The sequence below is a fragment of the Parus major genome, chromosome 2 (genome assembly GCF_001522545.3).
Source record: "Parus major isolate Abel chromosome 2, Parus_major1.1, whole genome shotgun sequence".
Lineage (NCBI taxonomy): Eukaryota > Metazoa > Chordata > Aves > Passeriformes > Paridae > Parus > Parus major.
Window position 1 is genome coordinate 23,331,851 of NC_031769.1, and position 16,282 is coordinate 23,348,132.

The window sequence follows — 16,282 nt, forward strand, 5'->3', positions numbered from 1 at the left end:
TGCAACTGTGTCTGATCACATTTGCTATAAGCTTCTTTTAGAAGTTTTATCTTCTGCTTATTGATGTATTTCTGTGAGACCTTTTAGTGCCACAAATGATGTGTTGATGGAATTGCTCAAGTCAGCAGTCCTTGTTTTTAGTGTCAGAATTTCTGACGGGAACCATCAAGGTTCCCTGCATTATTGGCTTTTTACGTCTGTAACCTTGTTACAATATTTTTTTTATAAGTCTGAAGGTACTTCCTCACCCTTGTTAGTGAGAACTCTGCTTTCCCAGACTGTGCATTGTTCCATCTGCTGTAGCCCATTTTTATGTTTGTGTTTGACACCTCTGGAGATGCAGAACTGAAAGAGCCTTTCTGATTTAGCAAATCCACCTCCTATTGCCTTGGGCTGTCACACCACAGGAGGACACTGCCAAATAAAATCTGAGAGAGTTAAAGGGGAACTTGTGAATTTTTGTTCCTCCACACCTCAAACCACTTTTAACAGCTTGGATGCTATTATCTTCTCAGTTGTCTTATATTCTTAATGTCACTTTTGGTTTGGCATTCATCCAAGCAGTAAACACATTCTGGTGCTGCTTTGTCTATAGCAGCAAAGTTTTGATGTTTTCTGCTCATCCTGTATCACTTAGATTCTCACCAGGTCCTTACACATTTTGACATAATCAATTTTCACCTGCCCTACCTTTAATTGCTGCAACACTACCACAATGGGTCTGTCAGATATTTTGCTATCAGAATAACCGCCCTGCAGGTTTTGCAGTTTTCACCTGATCTTATGTGCAGTACCTTTTCTCTTGGAGTTTCAAGGTCTCCAGTGAAATACTCCTCTTAGTCTCAATCCTGGCATATAGAATGAGTGACACCACTATTGATTTCCACCAGTGTTTCAGGTGCTCACTGCTCTCCTCCTTAAGCAAAAGTGTCTGAACAAAACCTGTTTGAATAGCAGCTTCTCTATTTCAGGTCACTTCTCATAGCTGTTCTCTGCTGTGAAGCCCAGAAGAAATTCATGGCTACTGTTGTGATTAGTCTGTTTTTCTCCCTCCTTTCTTATTTACCTCACTGCAATTTTTTCTGGTTTTATTTCTATCTCTGGTTGAAACAAATAATTCACAAACTTGCAAGCTGCTTTTTTACATTATGTTGTTTCTGGCTTTATCTTTTTCCCCTTTTTTAACTGCTGTTTCAGAATTACACTAATTTGGTTTTTTTTGAGTCCATACATAAATGTTATGATTAAACATTATTGTTGTCAAATTGGCTGCTTGTTCCTATGCTGTTTACAGCAGCCGTGTTGGACCACTGATTTTACTTTGACAAAAGTTATTTTTTTCACTGCTTTGTCACTGTGTTACTGTTATTTGTTTCCATTCCATACATACAGACTGATATGTTGTAGCATCCATGTAGACTCTGGCCAGAGTTTCTATCCCCGACGGTCTTGAAAGGCTCTTACTAAAATCAGTGCCATATCCTGCTTGTCTTCTTACTTGTTCTGGGTGCTGTATTACCTTTACTTTGTAGCATTTCTCATCTTCCTGTGGCCTGTGTATAAGCACTGTATGAAAAATTAATCCAAGCCAGCCAGAACTACCTTTATGTTTTCATGCCCTGAAGCCTAGGAAGTAGCCAGGCTTCAGAGGGTGTCCCTTTGTACACATGCTGTGGGAATTTCTTCCTTCTGTGATTCCTCTTCTAGCTGTATCCTGTACTTAGATTCCTTAAGTGTGCGGGTAGAATTTTTCCTCTATTTCTTTCCTTTAATTTTGGAACAAGGCACTGGTATAACCTGTTTCTCAGTACATATTCTATTTCTTTGCTGTGAATATTTCCTTTGATTTCCTTGATGCTTCCTAGCATCAAGGTATCTGCAGGATAGAAGTTTTCATGGAATGGTTTAGTTGAGGTGTTAGGGCATAGGTTGGACTCCATGATCTTAAAGGTCTCTTCCAACCTAGCAATTCTGTGATTTAGAACATCAATTGTTATTTTACCTAAGTTAGCCACAGCTCAGTAAGCAGTAAAGCCTACGCAGAAGTAACATTCCTATGGTATGTCTCTTTAGTTGGTTGCTGTCAGATTGAAGATACTGTCTCCAAGCATGAGAAGTCAGTCTTCCAAAAGGCAATTGGGCTAAAGCCTGCTAGGATGTTAAGGTGTAGTCCTTTTTTTTTAAATTTGTTTTTTCCTTGACTGCTGATTTACATGATATGATTTTTTTTCACCCATTTCACTATACTGTTCATATAGAAATAGGCTTGATTTAAATTACACCTTAGAATTTGAAACATTCCTTCATCTCACCTGGCATCTGAAACTGTTCAGCTGGAGCCATCCTTGCTGTTGTTGTGGGGTTTAATTTGTTTAATTCTTTGTTTCAGGAGGTATCTGCTGATCCTTCAGGAACTCTCGCAGCTGCTGAAGAGAGAAAAGAGAAGGTTCCAAGCCCACATCTCAGTCATCTCGTAGTTTTGACATCTGGCAATTCACTGTATGGCTTGGCAGAGAGAGTGGTGGCCACAGAATCCTTGTAGGTTGTTTACTGTATACACTGTATTTCTGATTACTAAAAGCTATTGATTGTTTAAGAAATTGTGGTTACAATCCAAAGCCTTCTTGACAGGTCAAAAATTCCTACCTCTCAATGTGATTTTAAATATGAGTGATAAAGGTAATTTCTTTATTAAAGGTACTGGAGTCTAATTCTTTGGTATAGCAACATGTAAACACAAGAAATGAGATTCTACTGCAGATGATCCAGTAATTTATGTAATACATGGTAAAATCTAACAGGAAAAAAGTTTAATTTCAGAGAGGCTAATGGGAATATTGAGTCTATATGGTTCATTTCACCTTATATTAAATACTTGACTCAGAACTGCTTAGTTTCCTATTAGTTTGGCTTGAATTACCATGTTCTTTGCAATGGATGGCTATGTCACACCACAGGAGAAGAGATTATAACCAATTAATGCAAATATTAGAAGTGATTTTTGTTTGATAAGAATAATAGTAAGAGTCAGATAGGAATTATTTTTTTCCTCACACAAGATGACACTTAAAAATTAGGAGTTAATTTTAATTTTTTTTTCATTTATGCTTAGTTAGAAATGTATTTCCTTATTATGTTATTAACAAATTCTACCCCTGAGAAGGAATATGAGATCAAAATTGATTTTATAGATTCACTAGTATAAAATTAATTGGGAATGTTATTTTGAAATTCTGAGATGGATTTATTAATATTGATGTTGACTGTCGTGGAAACTGTGTGACTCTTGGTCGCTGACTTTACTAGATCTCAGCTCAGACTTTTGCAGCATATCCTCAGTAAAACAGAAATAGGAATTTTTGATATTCAATCCTTAGTCTCTTTATTCAAGTATTTTCTTCTTTGCAAGTACATTTTAAAATTGTCAGAATTGAGAATGCTAGTTGATATGCTGGCATGCAACTGATACGGTTTCTCTTGGGACTAAGTTTTCCAAGGCTGCATGTTGTTATTGCCAGATACGTCAACTATAGAGTGAAAATTGTAAAGAGACATGCCAAACGTTGCACTTAGTTCACAGGAAATTTTCTTTGCTTTCAAAGGGTATTTCTGGCTGAGCAGTTTGAATTTCTTCAGCCTCATCTCGATGCAGTGATGCCAGCTGCCAAGAAGCCTTTTCTTCAGCAGTTCTATTCTCAGGTCAGAATTGTGTAATTCACAGCTGATTTTCATACAGAAGAGTTGAAACTTGTACACTATGGTGCAAATACTTCTACATCATAGTTATATATTGCTCCTGCTGGCCAGATATTTACTGAAGTGAATTTCATTTATTTTCTATTTCAGACAGTGTCAACTGCCAGTGAACTGCGTAAACCAGTTTATTGGATTGTTGCTGCTAAAGCCATTGATTATGAACAAATGCTTCTTCTCATGGCTAATGTGAAATGGGATGTGAAGGAAATCATGTCTCAGCACAACGTATATGTAGATGCTCTTTTAAAGGTGAGTATTTTATGGGAAACGGTGTGCTAGAGTTTATATAAACATTAAATTGCTGCAATACTTGACTAAAAGTTTTAAAAGTGGCATGTCTGGAACAACATCCTGACAAATGGCAAATTGCTGTGAGATCTGTCCGGAAGTGTCCTTGTTATTGCTTCTAAAGCATTGTTTTCAGTGATGATTTTTTGACTACATGGTGTGTGAAGGTGACCAAAAAATTTAATGAGTCTCACATCTAAGTCTTGAATGGTAGAGAAATGTGTAGTAAACAGAGTAACACTGAGGGAAATTCTGTGGCCAGAGATAGCATTTTTTAAAAAAACCCAGAACACATTATTTGCTGTTCTGAGTAATTTTACTGATTGTCTTGGAGATGTATCATAGGAGCTGTAGGACAAATCAGAACCAGTAATGATCATGTAATATCTATTTGAAGTTTCTATATTTAGAAGTTAACATTTGAAAAGGAAGCTAAAGGGAAGTTACTCACTCAGCTTGTCAATTGCATTCAGTAGATGTCATTATACAATTGCCATGTCTTATGGTATACAGATCTAGTTCCTGGAACAAGCCCTTTCTCATCTTTTTATATATGCCTAAATAATGTTTCTAAAGGTCTTCAGAGGGAAGTTCTGTCAGCGGTAGAATTATGCTAATTAATTATACTATATTAATTACTAATTCTTCTCAGAGAAACTAAAATTTTTATTTTAAAGATGTGTGAAGTGTGAATCTCAGAAAAAGCTACACATCTGCGTGGAATAACAGTTTGGATAAAACCTTCATACTTTGTAGCTCTTCTCTGCTAAAAAAAATCAAGGCAAAGAAGGGAGAATTTGACATATATCGTTGCACTGAATTTGATGGAATCTTTGTGATTATCCTTATTTATGCTGACATGACTTTTTGATATTAGTATCAGTACAAAAGCTTTTAAATAACTGCTAAGCAAGGAGTGATTTTCTGTGTACACTAGAACTCCAGAAGCATCAGATGTGAACACACTGTTTAAAGTAATAATAAACTACTTTCAGCTGTGTGCACACAAAGTTCCATATTCAGTCATAGTATGTTGGAAGCAGATAAAGTGGGGAAAGAGGATTGTTGGAGAAATAGATTATGGAGCATTAGGCATCTTCATCTTCAAAAGAATGAGTTGTATGGCAGTTAAAGCATGACATGGTGGTACCCTGCATCTTGTTGCCAAGTAATCTTTCAGAAGGTTTGTGTTAAATACCAGTTGGTTACTGAGGTTCTCTTCTGATTTTCTCCACTTACTGAATTTTTGAGAGGGGGGGTAACAAAGGAAAAGGGAAAAAACCCTAGATTAACACCTTGGAAATAAAATCTCTGTTGGGCAAATATGGTCATAAAAGACTGCACTGCAAATGTCTTTTGCTAGTTATATAGAGGAACTCATTACCAGTCTTCTTGATATTGAATTAATTTGATACTTTTTTATACGATAAGGCTTTTGGAAGAGGACTTTTGTTTCACTTTAAGTCACAAAATCATTGTAGCAGTATTTGCATTCAATTATGACTAGTTTCTCAGAGTATCAACTGAAATCCATCCAGGCCTTTGATGATTGATGTGGAAACAGGTGCCTCCCTTGAACCTGAATTGTTATCTAGTACTGCAGTGTGGTCCTAAACCATTAGATTTGGCATTTCAATGGGTTCTCTCAGCTCCTAGAGAAGTACTGAGAAATTATCTAATGTGAAAGGTTGAAGAATGAAAAATGGTTACAGTATTTCTGAGCTTCTCTTTGAAAGCTGGTGGGGTGGATATTTAGAGGGATAAAGAGATCATAACAGGATTTTCCTCAGTGGCTGTATTTTGACTTGAAGAAGTTAAATATGAGTTTAAGGAGTGAGGCAATGAAAATGGCATTTGAAGGATAAGCTACTAGCTTAATATTCAGAGGTGTCAGTTTCACAGAGAACTCTTGCTCTGAGAACAGAGCAGCAGTTCTGTTAAAAAAAAATCACACAGGTAATGTTGTGAGTAATATACTAGAAAGTGATATGTTTTTTACTTTACACATTGAGTTTGTTCCTATTAAGCCTCTCTCCTTTGCTCTCACTTTTCAGTATTCTCTTTCATGTGCATTTCTAATTAGTTGTTGCTATTGCTGGATGCATAGAATATGATCCATATATCCTGAAGGAATAAACATCTTTAATGTTTTATTAGGAATTTGAGGAATTTAACAGGAGGTTGAGTGATGTGTCTAAGAGAGTCCGTATTCCATTACCAGTCTCCAATATCCTTTGGGAGCACTGCATACGCTTGGCCAATAGAACTCTTGTGGAAGGGTAAGTATTTATGGAAGTCTTACTTTTGGGTAAGTATGTCTATAATGATAATGTTTATTTTATAGACTTAAAAGTTTTAATGTTACAGTGTCCTTGTGAGTTCATGTGCTTTTGGAGACCCTAAAAATTATCAGTGCATAACGCACTACTCAGTGATTGTTTCACAATCTGGTGCAGCATTAAGCCTAAAGAGGGTGGTCTTGTTCCTAGATACTGCTGAAGAATGACACTGAATGTTTTCCTGAAGCATTTGAAAATACAGTACTCTTTCAAAGAAAGTTCCATATAAAACTAATAATTTCCCAGCAGAGCAAAGAAGGAAGTTAAAATCTAATAGTCAGTACTTCCATGGTGATGCCATTTATCTTTGCCAGGAAGAAAGTTAGTGAAGTTATCAACACTGTCAGTTTTCTTAAAGTAGCCATGGAACTTGATTTTTCCAAAGTCATCAAGAACAGAAGAGATATCTTAGTTGGCTTGATCAACCGCCTTAGTTAGGAACCTACACCTTCCTCATCCCTTGCTCTTATAACCTGTATCTCAGTCTTTCTGGATTCAATTTTGTAGCCTGAGTATTGTAGACTTTTCATCCCCTGCATTTATTTTTATGGTTTTGTCCCCCTGCTACATATGATTGTGCTCTTACCAGAACTTCTGCCTCATAGAATATGTGCTGTCTTCCACTCCTTCCACATATGTTTCCATACTTATTTCCTGGTTCTCTTTACCCTATTAATTCCCTACTACCTATTTTACTTCTTTCCATCCCACTCTCCTGCTGTCTGCTCTAAATTAGGACCTCAGCAAAACATCCTTCTTTTGCAAGTGTTAGCTGCCTATTGAGGATTGTCAGCTTCCACTGCTTCCATAAAGCCATCATTTTTTTATCTCATGCCCATTTTTTTTCATCCTTTTGCAGTCTCTGGAGAGGTGAATTTCATGTTCTGGGTAACTAAATCCTCTAGCTTCTCAATTGCTTCATATGACGTATGGCCTATACAACTAGCTTTCCTTTTTGAAATTCTATTTTCTACTTATACCTCAGATGAAGTGAAACAGAGGCCTATCTCTTCTCCTCACTGTTCCTCTTGCCTTCCAAGCTGATACACTGTCAGTCACTATCAACGTTCTCTCCTTCAACCTTTGTGTTTGTTTTCAGCTTGTTTCCTTTTCTTTTATCACATCTCATTCATCTTTATGGCTTCAGTGTTCATGAACCACTTAGTCCTTAGCTCTGAAGATCATCACTCATATGTCTTGCTCCATGCTACAGTTCAGGTTCTTGCTTGTGACATGAAACTTTGACCTTTATTTTCACCTAAGCAGGTTTTACTAGGAATACTTTCCTGATATAATTTGTCCCGTACCGTTTCTGAAAGTGCAAAAAGTACTCATTATCATTTTTTCCCAGATATTTGCCTGTAATTTCTTATTCTTGGCCAGTTCTGTTATTTTTACGTATCTTGTAAGTTCTTTTCCCAGTGTGGAAAGGGAAGGAAAGTGTTCTGAATAGCTGACTCTCTGAATAACTTTGTAACTTCTTTTAATGAATGTGTGGAGTTAAAAGCCATGAAGGAGATGTTTCTCATCCAGTCAACTGAAATTGCTTTCATCAGGCTCTTCACTGAATGAAGGATTACCTCCACTGCAGTCAGCTGTATCTTCCTTTAAATTTTGTCCTTCCCTATCTCCTAGATGTGATCTCTTCTGTTTCCCAGCTGGCTTCTTGAGCCTATTGAAAATCATCTGCTAGTCTTCTATGAAGCTCCAGAGGGCTTTTGCCTTGGTCCTCTCTCTTTTTGCTTCTGTTGCTTTTGCAGTCTGCAAATTCTTTCTGTGTACCAAATCTAAGTGTGAAATTTCTTCATATTCTTAACCTGACCTTGCTGTGTACTCAGCTTCCAGCTGTATATTTCTGCTGCTTCTTTTGCATCAAACCTCATAATCTAGGGAGTGTGTAATAGTTACAATCAACTTCATGAACCAGTGAGAAACTGAGCTTGTTTTAGATGTGTTCAAGGGTTGTCACTTGTGGGAGCAACTGGTGGATAAACTGGATTAAGTCTCTCAAGTCACTGTGCCCCAGACCCTGTACACAGGGTCTGGCATTCTTGAGGGCATTGCAGTGTCATTTCCTTTGATCTGGACAAGTGCAGTTCCTTATCTATTTGAAGAACTGCAAAGATAGTTTTCCTCATTTGTTGTCTGTCACCCTGCTGTGATCCTTGCTAGTGTTACCCTGCCAACTCATCTAACCTGTCACTAAATTGCTGTCAATTTGTTCTCATTACATCATCAGCTTCTCACAGGGATGAGCCAGTGCTTCCACCCTTCATCCTCTCATCGCTGTGGCTGCTTTTGAACAAGTAGCTTTGTGTCTTTGATACTCCCACTTGGCTCAGCAAGCTCCTGGCAACCATTCCTGAAGCTGCTGTGGTACCTTTCAGACTCCAGTGACCACTTGAAACCGCTGTCCAGTGTGCTTATTAGCTTTGCTTTAATTTCTTCTGACTTACTTGTACTGTACGTTGTTCAGTGTAGGCTTTTTTGTGGCTCTTGGGAGAGGAGAGTGTGATTTTTCTAAGTATCAGTGGGTACAGTGGGGTTCTTTTAGATGACTGGGTTAAAATGTAAATAAATACAAATAAAGCTCTGCAGCAGACATCCTAAGAGAAGTTCTTAGAAGAAAAGAAGTCTGCTTTTGACTTAAAACCATAATTTTGTTTTTCCTCAAGGTTCAAAAGACTAAGTTAACTTTGAGAAGCAAAATTAATTTTTATTTCCTTCTAAGTTTTGCTTTCCACTCTTTCTCTTTTTAGTTATGCCAATGTAAAGAAGTGTAGCAATGAAGGACGTGCCTTGATGCAACTGGATTTTCAACAGTTCTTAATGAAACTAGAAAAGTTAACAGACATTAGGCCTATTCCAGATAAAGAATTTGTGGAGACCTACATTAAAGCATACTACCTGACAGAAAATGACATGGAATCCTGGATAAAAGAACATAGGGTAAGAGTTAATTTTGCAATTTTCCTCTCTATTGAGAAAATTCACTCTGATGATAAAAACTTGCTAACAACTATAAATAATCAATCCTTCCATGTGTTAAAAATTATATATGAAATATATAAATATATATATGAATATATATATTTTCATTTATTATAATAAAACTTATATAGAAAGCAGTATAAATATAAATGTATGTGTGCATGTAGGTGTTCATTTTTATCATATGAAGTTAGTATGTGTTTGAACTAGTTCAACATCTGATGACTGGGGAGGATGACTAGGCCAGTCACATCTGCCTATTGTATCAAAAAGTGTAGAGAACTAGAGCAAAGGGAAATTGAAAACAGCTGAGCTGTTCAGAGTATGCCAAAGTGCACAATTTGATCATCAATGATTATGGTTTGGGATCACACCATTAGGTTTTGTATTGCCTTTAGGAGTAGATTGCTTAAAGTTGTAAGGCAGAAGGAGAAAAATCATTGCTTTTTCTTTCTTTGTTTGATAATGCTTAACCGGATTTTCTTGCTAAGTCTATATTTGTGTTTTGAAAATGTTCAGATGCTTTCCCTCTATTATATAACAATTATAACAGATCTGTGTAATAGTCACATGCTATTGGAGACATCCATCTTTGAAGTTAAAGGTCTTTTAAAGTGAAGCACTTGAAATCTGTATTTTGGGATTACTTTAAATCCCACTAGAAATGGAGGAAGGAAACAGGTCTTTGAATTTTCCTTGTATTGCCTGGAGCCCAAGAGAGGTTGTGAGCCATGGGGTTTGATGACCTATAGGGAAAAACTCTTTTAAAACACATTGGTGAAAGCTATGTTTTGGATAGTATTAAGACATAAAGGTAATACTGGGGAATATTTTGGTGTTTTCACAGTTGTTAAGAATTCTTTTCTGTACATTTTTTCCTCCTTTATCATGTACTGAAATCACAAGAGTTTTGAAACTCTGCGGACAGAAGCATTTAGAAGCTTATTGGAAATGGGAAGTCAAAATAAAAAAGATCACTAGCATTTATCACAGTTTGTTTAAAAAAAAAAAGGATTTTGTGTTGAAAGCTTAATAATTTGCATATGTATTTCCCACCAGGCCTCCTAAAGAATGGAAAATACATTAAAAATTGATTTATATACATGTTCACAGAGTTACTTTCTGTGAACTCTGTCCAGTACTTTTAAAGTCAAAAGCATTTTTCATTATAAGCCTCCATGTAGCAAAATATAGTTTTGTCCTCTGCATCAACTATGAAAACTATCCAGACATGACTGAACTGCAGCTTTAAATCTCCCCTATTTACTGGTGCTTCTATCAATTGTAAAATCCACACTGAGTATGTGTACGTATTTTTAAATTTTCTATCTTTGTCTGGTGTTTTATTCTGCCCTAATATGATCTGCTTTTGTTTGCCAGGAATATTCCACTAAGCAGTTGACCAATCTGGTGAATATTTGTCTGGGCACCTACATCAACAAAAAGGCAAGACAGAAGCTGTTAGCTACCATTGATGACATAGACAGGCCTAAGAGATAACTGGAGAAAGCTGCTTTCTTTCTGACTTGCACCTTTTTTCTGTTCATGTGAAGCACGTAGACATTTCTCTTATGGACTAATGACAACATTTCTAATGTTGTGCATGACCTTAGCAACATTGGAGGCACTCTGAAGTGACAATGTTCTAAAATACGACTTTTCTAATCTGTAGAATTATTTTCTGCTGTTTTTCTTCTTTTTTTCTTTTTTTTTTTTTTTTTGGTTACTTGCCCTTAGTGAAGGGCCACTGTGTATCATTGATGAGCTGTATGTTTTGCAAAATTGTATACTGTAAGTAAAACCAAAATCAGAGAGAAACACGTTGGCTTAATATACCATTGATGCTCTTTTTAAAAACAGACTGAAAATATGGTTTCTTTCCTCCCTGCTTTCACCTTCAGAAATTGTGCTGTATTATAGACCAGTGTAAAATGAAAGGGTATGTATAATAATTTGGTGGATGTATCCTGCATGTGGATTAAGAGTGCAGATCAGCTAAGTACTCTCATGTTAAATCCCATCATTCTCATATGTATTTAAAAATGTCTGTTTATTTCAGAATTAATATCAAAATTACTGACTTCAGATTAATAGAAGATAATAAACATTGTATGCCAATATGATTTGTGTGTGAGACTTTGTTTTTCCAATTCAACAATGCAAAATGTCAGCAAAAATGTCAGGGGATTGGAATAATGTTCTTCTAAGTGAAGTTTTGGATTGATACTAAGATAATCTTCCTGTTTCCTGCTCTACTGTAGACATCCTGAGTGATCTTGAGCTAAATAAAATGGCTTGACTGCATATGTGCCCTAGAAATAAATTTTTCAGAGCATCACTGACTTCACTGAAATTTTCAGGTTTACCTTTGGTTTTCAGTTGAAAGGTTCAGGAATTTTACTTTTTATTACACAATCAACTTTTTGGAGAGCTCTCAGACCATTTTAAAGTAAACTTTGAGCTAATAGGTAAAATAAACTACATAGGCTGCAATCTACTGGTGTGTACAACATGCTAAATTATCAGTTTGGAATTCATACTTGCCATTGTACTTTAATTCAGACATGAAGGAGCTAGGAGTTAGTAAATGTCAGCAGTCATATAGTGACAGAAAGTTGCTCCATGGAGTCATCATAATGGTTGTTTTCTGTGGTCTAATTTCCTCTTCAGAAGTGTGCTGAGTGTCATTGTGTGAGTTTAGAGAAAGCCTGTATACAGTTTTAGATGAATGATATAATTTACATTTTAAATATTGAGTGTGTGGTATTCTTCCTTGTTTATCTGTATTTTAAAGGAAATAAGATTTAAAACAAAATTTAATACTGTTCTTTATTGACCATGCTGTCTTGCCTAGTTCCGTTTAAAACTTGTTTAGTGGTTTGTCACCATATATGTTGAAGCTGAATCACTTTTATCCTCATTAAAAAGGTGGTACAAATGAAAGTGTGGACTTTTGCGTCAGCCTGAGTGCCCTGGAGTCAAATCCTGAGAGAGCTCTTAGAAGAAACAAAAACATATTGGGGACTATTAGTGTAAAATATCTTTCCATTTTCTTCTCTTGGATAAAATAAGAAATTCAAATATCTTTACTAGAGCTTTGGTGAACTGAACACATTTAATTTCTCCTGAAATGCTTAGGTCACTGTAATTTTAGTGCTTACCAAAAGGTAGAGGTATGGCCACTGGAGTGCAGGGTCAGGGTGGGCTACTACATGAACCACAATCAGGAGTGATTTTTTTTGTAGTTTATCTATAGTTTGAATTGTTACTTTTAAATAAGCCCCCAAATAAAAGAATGTGAAATATGCAGTGTTAAACCTATACAGCAACTGTGTAATTTTCATTCACATATGCCTCAGAAATCATTGTGTTTTCCACAAGAACCTTTCCTTGCTGCCCAGGTTTGATGCCAAGCAGGAAGCCACATAGCTAAATGGCCTACATAAATTCTTAGATACATGTTTTTAGGTTGTGTGAAATCTGGTGTTGGACTCAGTGATCCTTGTGGGTCCATTCTAACTCAGAATATTCTATATTACTTGGTTCTGACTAATGAAGCTAAGTTTCCACTGAGTGCTGAATTGTTATCTCACTAAGGATATTGTTTGGTAGTTTCCATCCTCTGATATGAGAATTTTTTATAAACCATTGATTTTTGAGCATCTCTGTGCTTCTTTGTTCTCCTGTGCAGTAAGCCTCATACTGCTTTTTCTGCAGTAGAGAATATAACTTAAATATCCATAATGTTTTAGAGGAGTGTTTTGCAAAACTTTAATAATAGAAGAAAATTTCCTTCAGTCTCCAAGGAGACTGACCAGTAATGCAGAAGTGGGCATCTGTCAATCCTTCTTTAGCCTGATGAAGACATTAAATCTTGGTGCCCAGAAAATAAGTACTCTGATATTTGTCAAAATCACCTGGAGCCTAGATGAGCAGTTTTCAAATCACTGGTTAGGCAAAGCCTATGTCTATCCTGATCAGCACACAACTGCCTTTCCTACTGTCAGCTTCTCTCAGTTTTATCTCATGGTGACGCTCTTCTTCCAAAAACCAGCTACTGGGACAAAAATAGCAGGAAGCCAGCTGATTTTCTATGTGGCCCTGACGTATGATTGAGGTCCTTGCTTTGGTATAAGTTTAATTATTCAAAGCAGAGTGGCATTGATGGGAAAGACTGTCCAGCAGTGATCCAGCTGATGGGATCATACACAGAGCAGCCCCAGAAGGTGTTAATACAAGTGCCTCATCTGGGTAGGCACATGGATATTCCATGATTTTAGGCAGGTAGCTACATTTTCAGGTAATTGACTGTTCTGGGTTCCATTTTTCCCACATGGCTAAGAGTCTTCCCATGTGTATAATAAAAACTTGGCTCGCTTCTGATCTTCAGTGGGAAAAACAAGGCCCTGTCCAGTTCTGTTTAGCAAGCCTTGGATGTGGGGTGTAGATTACAGCTTGTGTCCACTGAAAAAACAGCCTTCCTTCTTTGCCCTTATCGCCTTAGGGCATAAAAGAAGATGAGTGGTCAATGGCTGCCTCAAAGCTTCTGTGAAAGGTTTGCATTCCCTCTTAATTTTTTGCAGATGTGAATGATAAAGGTATGTCTTGTGACAGGTACCAAAAGCAAATCTTTGGATGTGAGTTCTGCTCTTCACTTGTTATTGTGTCACAGAATGCACAAAACTGTAAGGACCCTCTGTTCTTGCCATGAAAGTGATCTGTTTGGGGTCTTCCTGTTTAGGACCTGCTATATTGTAAATGACACAAATGGAGATGGACCAAAAGTGCAGATTTATTGTATTTTTGATGGCATCTTTTTATTTTTAACCACTGCTTGAAACAGCATAGCATAAAGGCTAAACATTGTATTGACAGTGGGATTATGGTGCAAATATGGAAATAATGCAATTTGCAAGCAGCAAGGTTTCTGTGCTTGCTGACTATTTAAGGAAATTCGTGAGTGTGTAGTTTTTGCACTGCCAGAGCTGGTTTTCATCACAGCAGAGACTTGGTTTTTAAGGATCTCCTGTTCGTGCATGAGATCATGAAGTGTTATGTGGAACAGCATCTTTAATACTCAGGGATTCACAAATATGTGTTTCAGTTTTTTAAAGTAGACATATAGCAATAGCATGCCATGTGATAAATACATGACATGTCTGAGAAACAAATGATGACATGAGTAACCTTGGTTTTTGTGTTGTGGATCCAGTGCTTAATTTTGTGGAGTATTCTGTTCAGTCCCAAAGACTTTACATGTATAAGCTAAATTAAAAATGGTTGTATGTGAACTAAACTTGAGTCTGCTTGGCTCTTCTGCTAAAAAAATCTCTGCAGTAAACCCTAGATGTGCTGGTTTGCTCTGGAGCTCTGGATGCGTACATGAAAAGAAAACATAGTTTTTCAGGGCAGAGATGTACCAGATCTGTGTTACATTTGTGGATTATCTTGCACAGATTTCAATTTTGTTGTCAAAATTTTGAAAAGTTGTGAACTTTTTATTCAAAGTTGTCAGATTTAAAGTTTTCAAATACTTTCTAAATGTGTTGTCTAAATGTGTTGATCTTTGAAAAACAAAGTATACAAGCAAGCTGAAGGTCTAGGGGAAGAGATGCGAGGAGGTACTTGTCACTAAACACAAAATGAATGATCAGATGTGCAAAATGACTGAAGGTATTTCTGAAGATCTTTTTTATAAATAAATCCAAGGTTTGTACCTGTATGTATTTCCTGCCCTATATCATTAGTAATTTTTATTCATGTTTTTCATGAATAATATTTCTATGTTTTTCATACATAGAAAGTCATCCCGTTCATTGTATTTCAGTAAACAATAAAAAAGAAATGTCACTTGAGCCTTAAAATAAAAAGCCTAAAAATAAAAATAAATATTTCCTCTTACAGGAAAATTATCCTGTCTGGTATCTTAGAGCTGCAGGAATGGCATGTGGAATATGCACCATAAATTTGTGTTCCTTGAAATCAATCCTTCTATTACAGTGTAAATATATGCACACACAGAGCTTTGTGTGCAGTGTAAGAGACTACAAAAAAAAAAAGGTAAAATTGGACAACAAGCCACACTCTACTGGTTTCTCTGCTGTCATGGGCATCAACACTGAAGCCTGGTTAGGTAGTGCAGAGGTGTGGGAGTAAGTGGTGTCCATTGAGGACAAGGTCATAGTCTGAGTCTGAATTTGAGCTTTGAGTTCACCTGAGTTACCATTCTGCTCCCACTGCCTGTGTGTGCTGCTGGTGTGTGTCTGCAGGAAGCACCACGCCGTGGTCTGCTGAAGAGGAGCTCCAACGCAGCTCAAGACACTGAAAGCAGTAGGTTGGATACTTGGTGGAGCATGTTGCTCTTGCCCTTCAGGGAAAGCTCATGAATGGTCATGTTTGCTGTCCTGGCTGCTCGGGGAGGATACCTGTTCCAGATGCACAGCACTCCTCGGTCAGGGCATGGGTGGATCAAGCTGAAATGCAGTGGAAGGGCATCCTGGTGAAAATGTAACTTGCTCTGGGAGAGCTTGCTGTCCTCTTGAAACCTCAGACCCCTATAAATGCAGGAGTTCAGATGCAATTATTAGCACTATTAGTACTAAACATCTGTGAGTTTTCAGGACCATTTATTTCCAGAAGTGTAGGAAAATGTCATCTATGTGAATGAGTTTGACCTGGGGCTAATTCCTGGCCCTGAGCTGCTAGTTCAGCTATCTCCTCCAGCTCAGTTAGAATATTTAAGCAGCCAAATATTCCAACCAGCTGAGTGGTCATGGGTGGTTTATAATGTGCTACATTTCACTAGAGAAAGTACTTGCCATGAATAGTAGTGGTGTGTCATGGTTGTAATGCCATTAGCCCTTCCTTCCCCCTTTTGCATAAGCAGCCCAGTGCTGTCCTGGTGTCTC

At 37.1% G+C, this 16,282-nt stretch overlaps 1 protein-coding gene across 1 annotated transcript in view; it reads left to right on the top strand.

Moving 5' to 3' along the window:
• The window catches only part of VPS50 (VPS50 subunit of EARP/GARPII complex), a 75,855-nt gene extending 64,358 nt beyond the window's left edge, over window positions 1-11,497 (top strand). Inside the window, exons 23-28 of the mRNA XM_015619097.2 lie at window positions 2,390-2,538; window positions 3,603-3,699; window positions 3,847-4,005; window positions 6,202-6,323; window positions 9,143-9,332; window positions 10,755-11,497. Of these exons, the coding sequence (XP_015474583.1) occupies window positions 2,390-2,538; window positions 3,603-3,699; window positions 3,847-4,005; window positions 6,202-6,323; window positions 9,143-9,332; window positions 10,755-10,874 (837 nt within the window). The 3' untranslated portion in view covers window positions 10,875-11,497. The remainder of the gene's footprint in view (window positions 1-2,389; window positions 2,539-3,602; window positions 3,700-3,846; window positions 4,006-6,201; window positions 6,324-9,142; window positions 9,333-10,754) is intronic.
• Window positions 11,498-16,282: the final 4,785 nt, after the last annotated feature.